Consider the following 17,567-nt stretch of genomic DNA (forward strand, 5'->3'; position numbering starts at 1 on the left):
AAATGTCGTAAACCTGACAAATAAACTTAGTGACACAAGTAATCAAATGCAATCAAAAACAGTGGATCAAAACTAAACTAAATCAGAACAGAACTCAACATGTGACTGAAGTGTGGTGAACAGAAAACAAGCTGACAAAAGCAGTGATGAACAAAAATCATAGACGGTGATTCAAAGACTAAACTAAACCAGAACAGAACTCAAGATGTGGCTATGGTGTGATGAACAGAAAACAAGCAGCCGTGACAAAAGTGAAATAACCAGACTGTCAAAAAAGCAGACAAAAAGAAATCTATAAAAATGGTAAATGGTAAATGGACTGCATTTATATAACGCTTTTTCATCTGCATCAGACGTTCAAAGCGCTTTAAAAAGCGGGCAGCACCCCGATGTCAGGGTGCTGCCATACAAGGCGCTTACTACACACTGGGAGCAATATGTCCAGTTGTCCTTTAAAGACCTTGAAGTTTGCTGTCCTCAACAGTTCTGTTGGATGGGTAGTATACCTTAAATGTGAAGCCACTGCGTGGGAATGAGCCCAGGTTGAGGCAAAGGCAGTCGGTGTTGGAGATGTTGAAGGGATCGTATTTGTCAGCAAAGATGATGACATCAGGGACGGGGTAGATGCGCAAGGTGTAGTCATACGCCCAGAAAACAGGACTGACGTACAGAGGGAGTGGAGTCAAGTGACCCTGGCAAAGGATAGTCCGAACAAAATGGTTTGGAATGTCAAGATTACTATTGGGCAGGTGGATGCAGTTCCTGCACATCTTGTTGACCAGGTCTTCTCTAATGATTACAATCTCCTGGCTGCAGTACTGAATCCTGCATGGGTTAGTAGTAAAGACAAAAAATGGCACCCTCTGTCTGAACTCCTCAGTGATGTGATCTGCTAAAGGAGGCCTCGGCAGGATGGAGCCTGGACCAGGATCTTCAGGACCCGGAACAAACACAAACCGACTACTGCTGTGAATGCTGGGATATGTAGATATGGCATCAGCAAGAGCCTTCAAAGACTCTTTGAGTGACGTGATCTGTGTTTTCCCATATGGGGCAGAAGAGAAGTTTCCACAAAAAACAAAACAGGTGGGAGGCATTGCAGCATAACCTGAGAACATGATGTGGAGCTTCTCCATCACCTCAGCGCTGTCCAGCCACACATCGGAGACAATCACAAACATGGCATCCTTGTTCTCCTCCTCCAGCTGCTTCAGCTTGGCTGATGCCTTCACAGAAACGGTGGATGGACCTCCAAAGAAGTTCAGATTGCCGTAGTATGCCCTTGTGGCCGATGATGGCTCAGTAGGTGGAAACCCAAGTCCATTGACGTGGAACACAGACTCCTCGTACCATCCTTCTGCCAGTACGTAGCAGGACTCAGTATAAAGGCCGTTATGAAACTGTGCTTTGGACATATCCAGTTGTACTGTTCCATTTAGGTCCTCCAAATAGAATTTACCCTCTTTCAGTTGTGTAATCATGCCCAGTACGATCACCTCTCCCAGTTTAGCCGTGCTTCCGAGCAGTGCTTCTATTGTTTTCAGCTGAAATTTATTTCGGCCCTCGTCAACAGCAGCTCCTACTGCAGGGGGGGTGAACAGTTTGTGCCGATGGATTCGCTGTTGTAAGATTGTGTAGCGCTCCCTGAAGAGTTCGGCTTTGTATCTGGCTAAACCGCACAGGCTGGGCGACAGGTGGGTAGTCATACTGATGGGGACAAATTTCTTTTGCTCCACACTGTAAATGTATCTGGGAACGTCAAAGGCTCCGATGATGTTGAAAACATGATCTATGGTTTCATCACAAGACTGAGTGCAGTCCTGAACAGCACTTTCCACCACAGACAGCTCGATCATAGTAGAGGACAGTGGCTGTTTTTCCACTGAATCCAGGAGTTTTTCTATGACGTCAACAAAGACTGACAACAAACATGATGGGTGAGGGCCGCGGCTCCACGGTGCTGGTCAGTGAGCACAGGGCCCACTACAGGACATCAGGTCCTCAGGCCCCCTCATGAAGTCTGTTTCTGATTGTTTGGTCAGAAATTCACACCAGTGGCCTGCTGCAGGTCATTTTATAGGACTCTGACAGTGCTCATCCTGTTGCTCCAGCACAAAGGAGCAGATACCGGTCCTGCTGATGGGTTAAGGACCTTCTGCTGCACTGTCCAGTTGTCCTAGAGTAACTGTCTGTCTCCTGGAATCTCATCCTTGCTCCTTAGATTGTGCTGGGAGACACAGCAAACCTTCTGGCAAAGGCACATATTGATGTATGTGTTGGGTTCAGGTACATCACCATGCTGCCAGTGCCGACACTGACCTTAACATTTTGCAAAATTTGTCTCACTGTCAAAAATCTACACATAAGCAAGATACGACACAACACTTGTTGTAAAATACGCCACAGCTCTGTCAAAATGAAACCCTACAATCAAACCTAACAATCCGCTCTAAAAATGTTATTCTAGCAACAAAATTATACCCACATGCACCATTTGGAAACACTTTCAAATCAAAAGCAACACCCTGAAGTCAAAATCATCTTATTTACTTTTTCTCAAACAAGAGCTGAAAGTTACAGTATTATAAACAAAAGTGTCATTTCCATTTTTTTCTTTTTCTTTACAAAGAAATATAAATTTCTTACTAATACCCGAAGAAAGAGAGTACTGTACAGTTCAAATTCAACACAAATCATAACAATAAAAACAAGTGTTGACAGTACTGTGGTTTATATACATGGTACGGTAACATCAGAATGATATTGCCCTTGACAGTACTAATAATAACACATTCCATTTATAGGTGCCTTTCAAAAAACAATCAAGGACACCATTACAATGCAAAAATAAGCAGATATAAAAGCATAACAATAAACAAATTAGAATTAAAAGCTTAAAAGGACATTTACCAATAACAATTTAAAACAAGACAAGAGTTATAGCAGTTTTTGCCAACTGGTTACACCCAAAAAGGGAATACTCAGACTAAAACTTAAAATCCAAAATGACTTGTAACAATAGCTAAAACACATTGTGACAACACCTTAAACACATTTTCTGCTTTGCACTTTCCTTGCAATTCTTCAACACAGTTGTTGCAGAACATTACACACAGTTTCCGACAGTAGACACTGAACTAAAACTTAACTTAAAGATAAAATACCTTGTTATAATTGGGAAAACACTTTTAATAAACATGCAAAACACAGTGGGTAATTGGAAATACTCTCACACAGAAAACTCACCACCAATCAGTCTGACCTTTGGCATGACAAATATGAGGTCTGTCCAGAAAGTATTGTACCTTTTTATTTTTTGCAAAAACCATATGGATTTGAATCACATGTGATTGCATCAGCCAAGCTTGAACCTTCGTGCGCATGCGTGAGTTTTTTCCACTCCTGTCAGTTGCGTCATTCGCCTGTGAGCAGGCTTTGAGTGAGCAGTGGTCCACCCCTCTCGTCAGATTTTTATTGCAAATAAATGTCTGAAAGATTTGGAGCTTTGCTGCATCAAATTTTTCCAGAAACTGTGAGAGACCTCCAGGTGGACACCATTCGGAAAATTTAGATGGCTTTCAGTGACGATTTTATGGGGATTACACAGATTAAGGAGTGCTCCAGCCGGTTTAAAGACCGCCCACACTGTCTGAGAGCGCGGCGCGCTCCGAGCGCCGATCGACAGGCTCAAACCCCACTCAAACAACCAGATCATTTCACTTTTTCGGCACATTCTACTGTTACAGGAGTTTTTTTTCATGGAAAGAGAAGCGGAGGATTGCGCCACCATGCCACTCATGGCGCGGGACAAAACCACCTCCGTGTTGGTCTCACAGGACGGCTTTCAGGTGGCTTTCAGACAGCTTCCGGTTGCTTTTCAGTCGTGTGAGTATCAGAGAAATTCTGCATGAGCTGGACATGCCCCAACATGTCCTGTGAGGCTTCATCCCGGCGTTGCTTTGCGCCATGCGGCTCCGCCGCGACGCGCAGAGTTCCTCCGCTCCTCTTTCCATGACAAAAACTCCTGTAACAGTGGAATGTGCCGTGACATGGACATGAGCACTTTTTCGGCACATTGAGACAGCTCATGCACAAGCAGGAAATTAGAGGTCATCCATGTCTTTATGTCTGTAAGACAATCCTGCAGTTTAGCTAATTGGTGTGTGTCCTCTGGCTTCATGGATAGATAAAGCTGGGTATCATCTGCGTAACAATGAAAATTTAAGCAATACCGTCTAATAATACTGCCTAAGGGAAGCATGTATAAAGTGAATAAAATTGGTCCTAGCACAGAACCTTGTGGAACTCCATAATTAACTTTAGTCTGTGAAGAAGATTCCCCATTTACATGAACAAATTGTAATCTATTAGACAAATATGATTCAATCCACCGCAGCGCAGTGCCTTTAATACCTATGGCATGCTCTAATAAAGTTAATGGAATACTCAGCTCAATAGAGCTCTGACTCTTTGTCAGCCTGGCTACAGTGCTGAAAAGAAACCTGGGGTTGTTCTTATTTTCTTCAATTAGTGATGAGTAGAAAGATGTCCTAGCTTTACGGAGGGCTTTTTTTTATAGAGCAACAGACTCTTTTTCCAGGCTAAGTGAAGATCTTCTAAATTAGTGAGACGCCATTTCCTCTCCAACTTACGGGTTATCTGCTTTAAGCTACGAGTTTGTGAGTTATACCACGGAGTCAGGCACTTCTGATTTAAAGCTCTCTTTTTTAGAGGAGCTACAGCATCCAAAGTTGTCTTCAATGAGGATGTAAAACTATTGACGAGATACTCTATCTCACTTACAGAGTTTAGGTAGCTACTCTGCACTGTGTTGGTATATAGCATTAGAGAACATAAAGAAGGAATCATATCCTTAAACCTAGTTACAGCGCTTTCTGAAAGACTTCTAGTGTAATGAAACTTATTCCCCACTGCTGGGTAGTCCATCAGAGTAAATGTAAATGTTATTAAGCAATGATCAGACAGAAGGGAGTTTTCAGGGAATACTGTTAAGTCTTCTATTTCCATACCATAAGTCAGAACAAGATCTAAGATATGATTAAAGTGGTGGGTGGACTCATTTACTTTTTGAGCAAAGCCAATAGAGTCTAATAATAGATTAAATGCAGTGTTGAGGCTGTCATTCTCAGCATCTGTGTGGATGTTAAAATCGCCCACTATAATTATCTTATCTTAGCTAAGCACTAAGTCAGACAAAAGGTCTGAAAATTCACAGAGAAACTCACAGTAACGACCAGGTGGACGATAGATAATAACAAATAAAACTGGTTTTTGGGACTTCCAATTTGGATGGACAAGACTAAGAGTCAAGCTTTCAAATGAATTAAAGCTCTGTCTGGGTTTTTGATTAATTAATAAGCTGGAATGGAAGATTGCTGCTAATCCTCCGCCCCGGCCCGTGCTACGAGCATTCTGACAGTTAGTGTGACTCGGGGGTGTTGACTCATTTAAACTAACATATTCATCCTGCTGTAACCAGGTTTCTGTAAGGCAGAATAAATCAATATGTTGATCAATTATTATATCATTTACCAACAGGGACTTAGAAGAGAGAGACCTAATGTTTAATAGACCACATTTAACTGTTTTAGTCTGTGGTGCAGTTGAAGGTGCTATATTATTTTTTCTTTTTGAATTTTTATGCTTAAATAGATTTTTGCTGGTTATTGGTAGTCTGGGAGCAGGCACCGTCTCTACGGGGATGGGGTAATGAGGGGATGGCAGGGGGAAAGAAGCTGCAGAGAGGTGTGTAAGACTACAACTCTGCTTCCTGGTCCCAACCCTGGATAGTCACGGTTTGGAGGATTTAAGAAAATTGGCCAGATTTCTAGAAATGAGAGCTGCTCCATCCAAAGTGGGATGGATGCCGTCTCTCCTAACAAGACCAGGTTTTCCCCAGAACCTTTGCCAATTATCTATGAAGCCCACCTCATTTTTTGGACACCACTCAGACAGCCAGAGACAGGAGGAGCCGCCATGCTAAACCGGCTAAGAGCTAGTAGCTGCGCTAAGCTAGCGGATTCCTAAAAACACACAAAGTGAATAATGTGTAAATAATTTAGAGGTGATTCAGCAGAGGGAGTGCTTTAGTTAAGGCACGTGAAGATTACACTGTGAAACAAATCGTTATCTAGTTAACTAGATCAGTCTAACTGCGCAGATTAAACAGCTAACAGATACAGCAAAACACCGCTGTGCTCCGGAACAGGAAGTGATACAATACTGTAGTGAGAGCCAACCACCAGTAGAGGCAAGCAAGAGCTCGCAATTTGAGTTGTCTTTTCGGCTGCTCCCCAAAGAACAAAGTAACACACAGTGAGACTGTTTTTCTGTGAGCTGACGTGGTCCGCAGCTGTTCAGATATCTGCTCACAGCTGAGGAACACCTGTTGGGTCCTGTAAAACATGATCTCGTATAACTTCACCGTGAGGCATGGACATCAGCACGCTGTCCTCACGTGGAAATACATTAAAAAACATGTCACCTCAGCTGACCACATCGTCAGAGCACTGCAAGGCTGGTGAATACCATGCCATGCAGAAATTCATCTAATGGGATGCACCGCAAGGTGCATGCATCTGCTGGTCTTTCCCATCATTGTAATAATTAAAACACATATCACATTTGCAACGCGGTCACCAGTGGATCACTGCGCATTGGACATGCGGAGCCAGCGATGTGTTCATGACATGAGAGCCCGGTTGCTGGCTGCTGTCTTCATGAGCCGAGCGCATCAGGTAATTCATGTAAAAAATAAAAGGAGGAACAATCCTCCATGTAATTTTTTTCTACAGTGTCAACAGATTCATGACCAGTAACATGACTGTCTTACATTTAAACAGTACATTCATTGTTCCTATAATCTTCTGAATCTGTGCTCTGATTATTTTGTTACACATTTTTGTTTATTTATGTACATATGTACAACATCTAATTTGTCCGCTGATGTGTGTGCGCGACTTTCCACGTATTTGCAGTGTGCACGAAGCCGTCGCCGTGTTCACGCCTGTCTGACCATTTGTTCCTCCCGACAGCAGGTGGAATTTTTCACAGCTCCTCAATTTGAGATTTTTGCTGTTTTTTGGCCGGTCCTTGCTTCTTATCACCCAACTTCATGTTATGTGCGAAGGGGCCCTTATGCCACTTTCACACCGGGGCTGCTTCCAGTTGTGTTGTGTGTCGTCATGACGATGCCGTGTGGAAGCAACCCAGTGCCGAGACGATGTATCTCGACGCCACAATAGCGCGAGGGGTGCAAAGGATGAAGCAAATCGGACGCCAAAAATTAAACATGTTTAATTTTTGTGGTTTCAGCGCAAGTCAGAGCAACAGGACGGTACTCAATGTGACTGGAAGCCACACCCTCACAATACAATGTTACCTGACACCAATTTATGATTCCTCCTGTGTTCCGTTGTTCCTGAAGTATAAATCAGGCAGGATTGTTTTTATACCGTGTACACACTGCAGTGAGACTACATGCTCAAAAAAGAGCACAGAAAAAAAATGCTGATTGCTGCTGCTGCTCCTCGCTCTTCTGTCACAAAAGTGTTTAAATAAAATCCATAAAAGTCCTGCTCACAGACTGATTGCCAGAGACAGGACATGTTCAGATCCAGTAAAACGTCCGGGCATCTCAAGTCCACTCACGGACGATTCGTTCACACGCGCACATGTAAACAATTAAAAGAAAGAAAGAAAAAAAACTGGCTGGCTGCAGGCAGTTGGTTCCTTGTTCTCCCCTCAAACTCTCTCATCACTGTGTTAAAAAAAGGACAAAAGAGGACACAAGTCCTGCTCACAGACTGATTGCCAGAGACAGGACATGTCTGCATCCAGTATCTCTAGTAACTCCAGACATCTCCACCTTTACTATTTTCACCGTGACTATCCAGGGCTGGGACCAGGAAGCAGAGTTGTAGTCTTACACACCTCTCTGCAGCTTCTCTCCCCCTGCCATCCCCTCATTACCCCATCCCCGTAGAGACGGTGCCTGCTCCCAGACCACCAATAACCAGCAAAAATATATTTAAGCATAAAAATTCAAAAGAAAAAATAATATAGCACCTTCAACTGCACCACAGACTAAAACAGTTAAATGTGGTCTATTAAACATTAGATCTCTCTCTTCTAAGTCCCTGTTAGTAAATTATATAATAATTGATCAACATATTGATTTATTCTGCCTTACAAAAACCTAGTTACAGCAGGATGAATATGTTAGTTTAAATGAGTCAACACCCCCGAGTCACACTAACTGTCAGAATGCTCGTAGCACGGGCCGAGGCGGAGGATTAGCAGCAATCTTCCACTCCAGCTTATTAATTAATAAAAAACCCAGACAGAGCTTTAATTCATTTGAAAGCTTGACTCTTAGTCTTGTCCATCCAAATTGGAAGTCCCAAAAACCAGTTTTATTTGTTGTTATCTATCATCCACCTGGTCGTTACTGTGAGTTTCTCTGTGAATTTTCAGACCTTTTGTCTGACTTAGTGCTTAGCTCAGATAAGATAATTATAGTGGGCAATTTTAACATCCACACAGATGCTGAGAATGACAGCCTCAACACTGCATTTAATCTATTGTTAGACTCGATTGGCTTTGCTCAAAATGTAAATGAGTCCACCCTGTTGTGAAAGTGTAGGTACACGGACCCACAACAGGGGGCGCAATGAACGGACAATGGAGAAAAGTAAAGAACAAGTTTTACTGTTGTGAAAAGAGCACAACTAATACAACAATTAATAATTTGGAGGTGCAAGCCGAAATCTGCTGGTGTCGTGTGGGCAGGCTCGAAGGTAGGAGACGTCCGTCCTAGTCGAACCGAAACCACCCAGATCTCCTCTGCCACCGAAACCCAGAAGTACTGGAACCGCCAAGTCCCGAATTCCCAGGTGGCCACTGCCTTCGCTCGCCGGATCCGGTACTGCTTGCGGGAAAGAGCACAAACACACAGGTAGAGATGCGACCGCACCCAGTAGATGGAGAGGGGCGAAGCCGCCTCCACCTCTTGTTACACAGAAGCAGGAAAGGTGAGTACTTATCCGAGCAAGTTGCTTTCTGTAATCAGCTGTCCTGAAAAGGTTTAGCAAGGTTTATCAGAGTCTTTAGTATACGTGTGCAGAGAAGGATTACCTTAAACTCAAGGCGATATCTCGGCACTGAGGTGGAGACGCCGTCCTACTGATATACCTCCGTGCTGAGTGGAACAGCTGTGTCCAGTGATGGGTGACAGCTGTCACCCAGGCTGCTCCCATAAGGTGGCAGCGCCCTCTGGTGCCTGGAGCCCGCACTCCAGGCAGGGCGCCCTCTGGTGGTGGTGGGCCAGCAGTACCTCCTCTTCAGCGGCCCACACAACAGGACCCCCCCCTCAACGGGCGCCTCCTGGCGCACGACCGGGCTTGTCCGGATGGCGACGATAGAAGTCGGCCAGGAGGGCCGGGTCCAGGATGAAGCCCTTCTTCACCCAGGAGTGCTCCTCGGGACCGTACCCCTCCCAGTCCACCAGATACTGAAAACCCTGGCCCATCCGACGGACGTCAAGGAGCCGGCGCACAGTCCAAGCCGGTTCCCCGTCGATGATCCGGGCAGGAGGTGGTGCCGGACCCGGGGTGCAGAGGGGTGAGGTGTGATGGGGTTTTATCCGGGAAACATGAAAAACTGGATGGATCCGCAGTGAGGCCGGAAGCTGGAGCCTCACTGCGGCGGGGTTGATGACCTTGAGGATCTTGAAAGGTCCGATGTACCGTTCCTGAAGTTTTGGAGAGTCCACCTGCAGAGGAATGTCCTTGGTGGACAACCAGACCTCCTGCCCAGGACGATACTTGGGGGCCGGGGCCCGCCGCCGGTCTGCATGTTTCTTCGCCCTCGTCCGGGCCTTCAACAAAGCAGAGCGGGCGGCACGCCACACCCGACGGCACTTCCGTAGGTGGGCCTGGACCGAGGGCACACCGACCTCTCCCTCAACCACCGGAAACAAGGGGGACTGATACCCCAAGCACACCTCAAACGGGGAGAGGCCGGTGGCTGATGACACTTGGCTGTTGTGGGCGTACTCGATCCAGGCCAGGTGGGTACTCCAGGCCGGCGGGTGCGCAGCTGTCACACAGCGAAGTGTCTGCTCCAGTTCCTGATTTGCCCGCTCTGCCTGCCCGTTGGTCTGGGGGTGGTACCCAGACGAGAGGCTGACCGTGGCCCCCAGTTCCCGGCAGAAGCTCCTCCAGACGTGCGAGGTGAACTGGGGACCGCGATCGGAGACGATGTCTGATGGTATCCCATGCAGACGGACGACGTGGTGGACTAGGAGGTCCGCGGTCTCCTGGGCCGTTGGTAGCTTCGGGAGGGCCACGAAGTGGGCCGCCTTGGAGAAACGGTCCACTACCGTGAAGACGACGGTGTTTCCCTGGGACGGCGGGAGGCCCGTGGCAAAGTCCAGGCCGATGTGGGACCAGGGGCGATGTGGGACGGGCAGCGGCTGTAGCAACCCTGAGGTCCTTTGGTGGTTGGCCTTGCCCCTGGCGCAGGTGGTACAGGCCTGGACGTAGTCCCGGACGTCGGCCTCTAGGGACGCCCACCAGAAGCGCTGCCGGACGACTGCCACGGTCCTTTGCACCCCAGGGTGACAGGAGAGCTTAGAACCATGACAGAAGTCCAGTACTGCAGCCCTAGCTTCTGGTGGGACGTATAGTCTGTTCTTTGGTCCGATTCCGGGGTCCGGGTCACGGGTCAGGGCCTCCCGGACGGTCTTCTCCACATCCCAGGTGAGGGCAGCCACGATAGCGGACTCCGGGATGATGGGATCCGGGGGATCCGACGGTTCCGTTTTGACTTCATCTTCGTGTACCCGGGACAATGCATCCGATCTTTGATTCTTGGTCCCGGGACGGTAGGTAATCCGGAAGTCAAAACGGCCAAAGAACAGTGACCAGCGGGCTTGCCTGGGGTTCAGCCGCTTGGCGGTCCTGATGTACTCCAGGTTCCGATGGTCAGTGAAAACCGTGAATGGCACGGCTGTTCCCTCCAACAGATGTCTCCACTCTTCGAGGGCCTCTTTCACAGCAAGGAGTTCCCAATTGCCGACGTCATAGTTCCGTTCAGCGGGGGTCAACCTGCGGGAAAAATAGGCACACGGGTGAAGGACCTTATCGGTCTTCCCGCTCTGGGAGAGCACCGCTCCTATCCCCGAGTCCGAGGCATCCACTTCAACCACTAACTGGCGGCTAGGATCGGGCTGCACCAGAACTGGTGTAGACGAAAAGCGCCGTTTCAACTCCTTGAACGCGGCTTCGCACCGATCCGACCAGGTGAAGGGGATTTTTGGTGAGGTCAGGGCTGTCAGGGGGCTAACTACCTGACTGTAGCCCTTAATGAACCTCCTGCAGAAATTAGCAAAGCCGAGGAACTGTTGCAACTTCCTACGGCTTGTGGGTTGGGGCCAATCTCTCACCGCCGCAACCTTGGCCGGATCAGGGGTGACGGAGTTAGAGGAGATGATAAACCCCAAGAAGGACAAAGAAGTGCAGTGGAACTCACACTTCTCGCCCTTCACAAACAGGCGGTTCTCCAACAACCGCTGTAGGACCTGACGGACATGCCGGACATGAGTCTCAGGATCCGGGGAAAAGATGAGTATGTCGTCTAGGTACACGAAGACGAACCGGTGCAGGAAGTCCCGCAAGACATCGTTTACCAATGCTTGGAAAGTCGCGGGAGCATTAGTGAGACCGAACGGCATGACCAGGTACTCGAAATGACCTAACGGGGTGTTAAATGCCGTCTTCCATTCGTCTCCCTTCCGGATCCGAACCAAATGATACGCATTCCTAAGATCAAGCTTGGTGAAGATTTTGGCTCCATGCAAGGGGGTGAATACTGAATCCAACAAGGGCAACGGGTATCGGTTGCGAACCGTGATTTCGTTCAGCCCCCTGTAATCAATGCATGGACGAAGCCCGCCATCTTTTTTACCCACAAAAAAGAAACCAGCACCCATCGGGGAGGTGGAATTCCGGATCAACCCGGCAGCTAATGAGTCCCGGATGTAGGTCTCCATTGATTCGCGTTCCGGCCGTGAGAGGTTGTACAGCCTACTGGACGGGAACTCACTGCCTGGAACCAAATCAATGGCACAATCATACGGGCGGTGGGGAGGAAGCGTGAGAGCCAGATCCTTGCTGAACACGTCAGCGAGGTCATGGTACTCCGCCGGCACCGCCTTCCGATTGGGCGGGACTCGGACCTCCTCCTTAGCGTGGGAGCCGGGAGGAACCGAGGAACCTAGACACTCCCGATGGCAGGTCTCGCTCCACTGTACCACTACCCCGGACGGCCAATCGATCCGGGGATTGTGCTTTAGCATCCAGGGAAAACCCAGAACCACACGGGAGGTGGCCTGAGTCACAAAGAACTCGATCACCTCCCGGTGGTTACCTGACACCACCAGAGTTACTGGAGGTGTCTTATGTGTGATCGGTGGGAGTAGGGAGCCATCTAATGCCCGAACCTGTACAGGCGAGGTAAGAGCCACCAGAGGGAGCCCTATCTCCCTGGCCCATCTGCTGTCTAGCAGATTCCCTTCAGAGCCCGTGTCCACCAGTGCTGGGGCCTTCAGGGTAGAATCCTCATACAGGATCGTGACTGGGAGTCGTGTGGCAATGTGGGTGTGTCCCACGTGAATGTTTTGGCCCACCCCTGGCCCAGTCTCTATGGGGCGGGCGTTGGAGTTTAACCGCTCGGGGCAGTCGTTTGCAAGATGCTCACTCGAGCCGCAAACAAAACAAGCTCCATAGGCCCGCCTCCTTTGTGCTCCAGGTGCCCTAAATGTTGCCCTGCTCGTGTCCATAGCTTCGTCAGCAGGGGGAGCCGTAGGCGCACGGAGCGCAGGAACAGAGGAGCATGGGGAGGGCGGAGCTCGGTCGGAACCGGAAGGGAGAGGGACGACGCGTGCCTGGCCACGCCCTTCGCCTCGTTCCCGACGGCGTTCTTCTAGCCGGTTGTCGAGTCGTATGACCAGATCGATGAGCCCATCTAAGTCCCGCGGTTCGTCCTTCGCCACCAGGTGCTCTTTTAGGACCAGTGACAGTCCGTTTACAAAGGCGGCGCGGAGGGCAGTGCTATTCCAGCCGGATCTCGCCGCCGCGATGCGGAAGGCGACTGCATAGGCAGCTGCGCTCCGACGCCCCTGTCTCATGGACAGTAGCGCGGTTGAAGCGGTCTCTCCTCTGTTGGGATGGTCGAACACCGTTCTGAGCTCCCGTACAAACCCATCGTATGTATGAAGGAGCCGTGAGTTCTGCTCCCAGAGCGCTGTAGCCCAAGCGCGTGCCTCCCCGCGAAGCAGATTTATTACATAAGCTACTTTGCTAGTGTCAGTCGCGTACATCACGGGACGCTGTGCGAAGACGAGCGAACACTGCATCAGAAAATCCGCGCACGTCTCCACACAGCCTCCGTACGGTTCTGGAGGGCTTATGTATGCTTCTGGGGACGGAGGAAGGGACCGTTGAACGACCAGTGGAACGTCACTTTCACGCGCAGGGTCCTCGGGAGGGAGAGCCGCAGCGGCGCCCGGAGGGCGCGCCTCCACTTGTGCGGCGAGAGCCTCCACCCTGCGGTTTAGGAGAACGTGCTGCTCGGTCATTAAATCGATCCGAGAGGTGAAAGCGGTGAGGATCCGCTGCAACTCACCGATTACCCCTCCCGAAGCCGCCGACGCGCCTTGTTCTTCCATTGGCCGTTCAACAGCCGGTTGATGCCCCTCGGGGTCCATGACGCTGGCCGAGATATCCTGTTGTGAAAGTGTAGGTACACGGACCCACAACAGGGGGCGCAATGAACGGACAATGGAGAAAAGTAAAGAACAAGTTTTACTGTTGTGAAAAGAGCACAACTAATACAACAATTAATAATTTGGAGGTGCAAGCCGAAATCTGCTGGTGTCGTGTGGGCAGGCTCGAAGGTAGGAGATGTCCGTCCTAGTCGAACCGGAACCACCCAGATCTCCTCTGCCACCGAAACCCAGAAGTACTGGAACCGCCAAGTCCCAAATTCCCAGGTGGCCACTGCCTTCGCTCGCCGGATCCGGTACTGCTTGCGGGAAAGAGCACAAACACACAGGTAGAGATGCGACCGCACCCAGTAGATGGAGAGGGGCGAAGCCGCCTCCACCTCTTGTTACACAGAAGCAGGAAAGGTGAGTACTTATCTGAGCAAGTTGCTTTCTGTAATCAGCTGTCCTGAAAAGGTTTAGCAAGGTTTATCAGAGTCTTTAGTATACGTGTGCAGAGAAGGATTACCTTAAACTCAAGGCGATATCTCGGCACTGAGGTGGAGACGCCGTCCTACTGATATACCTCCGTGCTGAGTGGAACAGCTGTGTCCAGTGATGGGTGACAGCTGTCACCCAGGCTGCTCCCATAAGGTGGCAGCGCCCTCTGGTGCCTGGAGCCCGCACTCCAGGCAGGGCGCCCTCTGGTGGTGGTGGGCCAGCAGTACCTCCTCTTCAGCGGCCCACACAACACACCCACCACTTTAATCATACCTTAGATCTTGTTCTGACTTATGGTATGGAAATTGAAGACTTAACAGTATTCCCTGAAAACTCCCTTCTGTCTGATCATTTCTTAATAACATTTACCTTTACTCTGATGGACTACCCAGCAGTGGGGAATAAGTTTCATTACAGTAGAAGTCTTTCAGAAAGCGCTGTAACTAGGTTTAAGGATATGATTCCTTCTTTATGTTCTCCAATGCCATATACCAACACAGGGCAGAATAGCTACCTAAACTCTGTGAGTGAGATAGATTAATTATTGTCAATAGTTTTATATCCTCATTGAGGACAACTTTGGATGCTGTAGCTCCTCTGAAAAAGAGAGCCTTAAATCAGAAGTGCCTGACTCCGTGGTATAACTCACAAACTCGCAGCTTAAAGCAGATAACCCGTAAGTTGGAGAGGAAATGGCATCTCATTAATTTAGAAGATCTTCACTTAGCCTGGAAAAAGAGTCTGTTGCTCTATAAAAAAGCCCTCCATAAAGCTAGGACATCTTACTACTCATCACTAATTGAAGAAAATAAGAACAACCCCAGGTTTCTTTTCAGCACTGTAGCCAGGCTGACAAAGAGTCAGAGCTCTATTGAGCCGAGTATTCCTTTAACTTTAACTAGTAATGACTTCATGACTTTCTTTGCTAATAAAATTTTAACTATTAGAGAAAAAATTACTCATAACCATCCCAAAGACATATCGTTATCTTTGGCTGCTTTCAGTGATGCCAGTATTTGGTTAGACTCTTTCTCTCCGATTGTTCTGTCTGAGTTATTTTCATTAGTTACTTCCTCCAAACCATCAACATGTCTATTAGACCCGATTCCTACCAGGCTGCACAAGGAAGCCCTACCATTAATTAATGCTTCGAGCTTAAATATGATCAATCTATCTTTATTAGTTGGCTATGTACCACAGGCTTTTAAGGTGGCAGTAATTAAACCATTACTTAAAAAACCATCACTTGACCCAGCTATCTTAGCTAATTATAGGCCAATCTCCAACCTTCCTTTTCTCTCAAAAATTCTTGAAAGGGTAGTTGTAAAACAGCTAACTGATCATCTGCAGAGGAATGGTCTATTTGAAGAGTTTCAGTCAGGGTTTAGAATTCATCATAGTACAGAAACAGCATTAGTGAAGGTTACAAATGATCTTCTTATGGCCTCAGACAGTGGACTCATCTCTGTGCTTGTTCTGTTAGATCTCAGTGCTGCTTTTGATACTGTTGACCATAAAATTTTATTACAGAGATTAGAGCATGCCATAGGTATTAAAGGCACTGCGCTGCGGTGGTTTGAATCATATTTATCTAATAGATTACAATTTGTTCATGTAAATGGGGAATCGTCTTCACAGACTAAGGTTAATTATGGAGTTCCACAAGGTTCTGTGCTAGGACCAATTTTATTCACTTTATACATGCTTCCCTTAGGCAGTATTATTAGACAGCATTGCTTAAATTTTCATTGTTACGCAGATGATACCCAGCTTTATCTATCCATGAAGCCAGAGGACACACACCAATTAGCTAAACTGCAGGATTGTCTTACAGACATACAGACATGGATGACCTGTAATTTCCTGCTTTTAAACTCAGATAAAACTGAAGTTATTATACTTGGCCCCACAAATCTTAGAAACATGGTGTCTAACCAGATCCTTACTCTGGATGGCATTACCCTGACCTCTAGTAATACTGTGAGAAATCTTGGAGTCATTTTTGATCAGGATATGTCATTCAATGCGCATCTTAAACAAATATGTAGGACTGCTTTTTTGCATTTGCACAATATCTCTAAAATTAGAAAGGTCTTGTCTCTGAGTGATGCTGAAAAACTAATTCATGCATTTATTTCCTCTAGGCTGGACTATTGTAATTCATTATTATCAGGTTGTCCTAAAAGTTCCCTGAAAAGCCTTCAGTTAATTCAAAATGCTGCAGCTACAGTACTGACGGGGACTAGAAGGAGAGAGCATATTTCACCCATATTGGCCTCTCTTCATTGGCTTCCTGTTAATTCTAGAATAGAATTTAAAATTCTTCTTCTTACTTATAAGGTTTTGAATAATCAGGTCCCATCTTATCTTAGGGACCTCATAGTACCATATCACCCCAATAGAGCGCTTCGCTCTCAGACTGCAGGCTTACGTGTAGTTCCTAGGGTTTTTAAGAGTAGAATGGGAGGCAGAGCCTTCAGCTTTCAGGCTCCTCTCCTGTGGAACCAGCTCCCAATTCAGATCAGGGAGACAGACACCCTCTCTACTTTTAAGATTAGGCTTAAAACTTTCCTTTTTGCTAAAGCTTATAGTTAGGGCTGGATCAGGTGACCCTGAACCATCCCTTAGTTATGCTGTTATAGACGTAGACTGCTGGGGGGTTCCCATGATGCACTGTTTCTTTCTCTTTTTGCTCTGTATACACCACTCTGCATTTAATTATTAGTGATCGATCTCTGCTCCCCTCCACAGCATGTCTTTTTCCTGGTTCTCTCCCTCAGCCCCAACCAGTCCCAGCAGAAGACTGCCCCTCCCTGAGCCTGGTTCTGCTGGAGGTTTCTTCCTGTTAAAAGGGAGTTTTTCCTTCCCACTGTCGCCAAGTGCTTGCTCACAGGGGGTCGTTTTGACCGTTGGGGTTTTTCCGTAATTATTGTATGGCCTTGCCTTACAATATAAAGCGCCTTGGGGCAACTGTCTGTTGTGATTTGGCGCTATATAAATAAAATTGATTTGATTTGATTTACTCACGGACAGTTTGTTCACGCAGTCGCGCATCTCGCGGTCAAATTAGAAAAGATAAACTATAACAGAACTCGGAGTGCAGACCTGCAGCTCAGCACAAGAACAAATATAAACTAGAAGAGAAGTCAGAGTCCACAGTCTGTAAGCACCCAAACTGTGCACTCTGACTTCTCTGTGCAGAGAACCTGCAGGCTGTGTTCTCACCTCCTTTCTGCCACCTGCTGCGCGCACCTGACGCAGACATTCCTTCGTCGTTATG

At 47.6% G+C, this 17,567-nt stretch overlaps 1 protein-coding gene across 1 annotated transcript; it reads right to left on the minus strand.

Moving 5' to 3' along the window:
* Window positions 1-452: 452 nt before the first annotated feature.
* Window positions 453-17,552, minus strand: LOC117524294 (DNA polymerase epsilon subunit 2-like). The gene is made up of 2 exons (XM_034186061.1): window positions 17,540-17,552; window positions 453-1,960 (listed from the first exon to the last, which is right to left on the minus strand). The coding sequence occupies exons 1-2, from the start codon at window positions 17,550-17,552 to the stop codon at window positions 453-455; spliced, it is 1,521 nt and encodes a 506-aa protein (XP_034041952.1).
* Between the last annotated feature and the right edge of the window lie 15 nt (window positions 17,553-17,567).

The sequence above is a fragment of the Thalassophryne amazonica genome, chromosome 14 (genome assembly GCF_902500255.1).
Source record: "Thalassophryne amazonica chromosome 14, fThaAma1.1, whole genome shotgun sequence".
NCBI lineage: Eukaryota > Metazoa > Chordata > Actinopteri > Batrachoidiformes > Batrachoididae > Thalassophryne > Thalassophryne amazonica.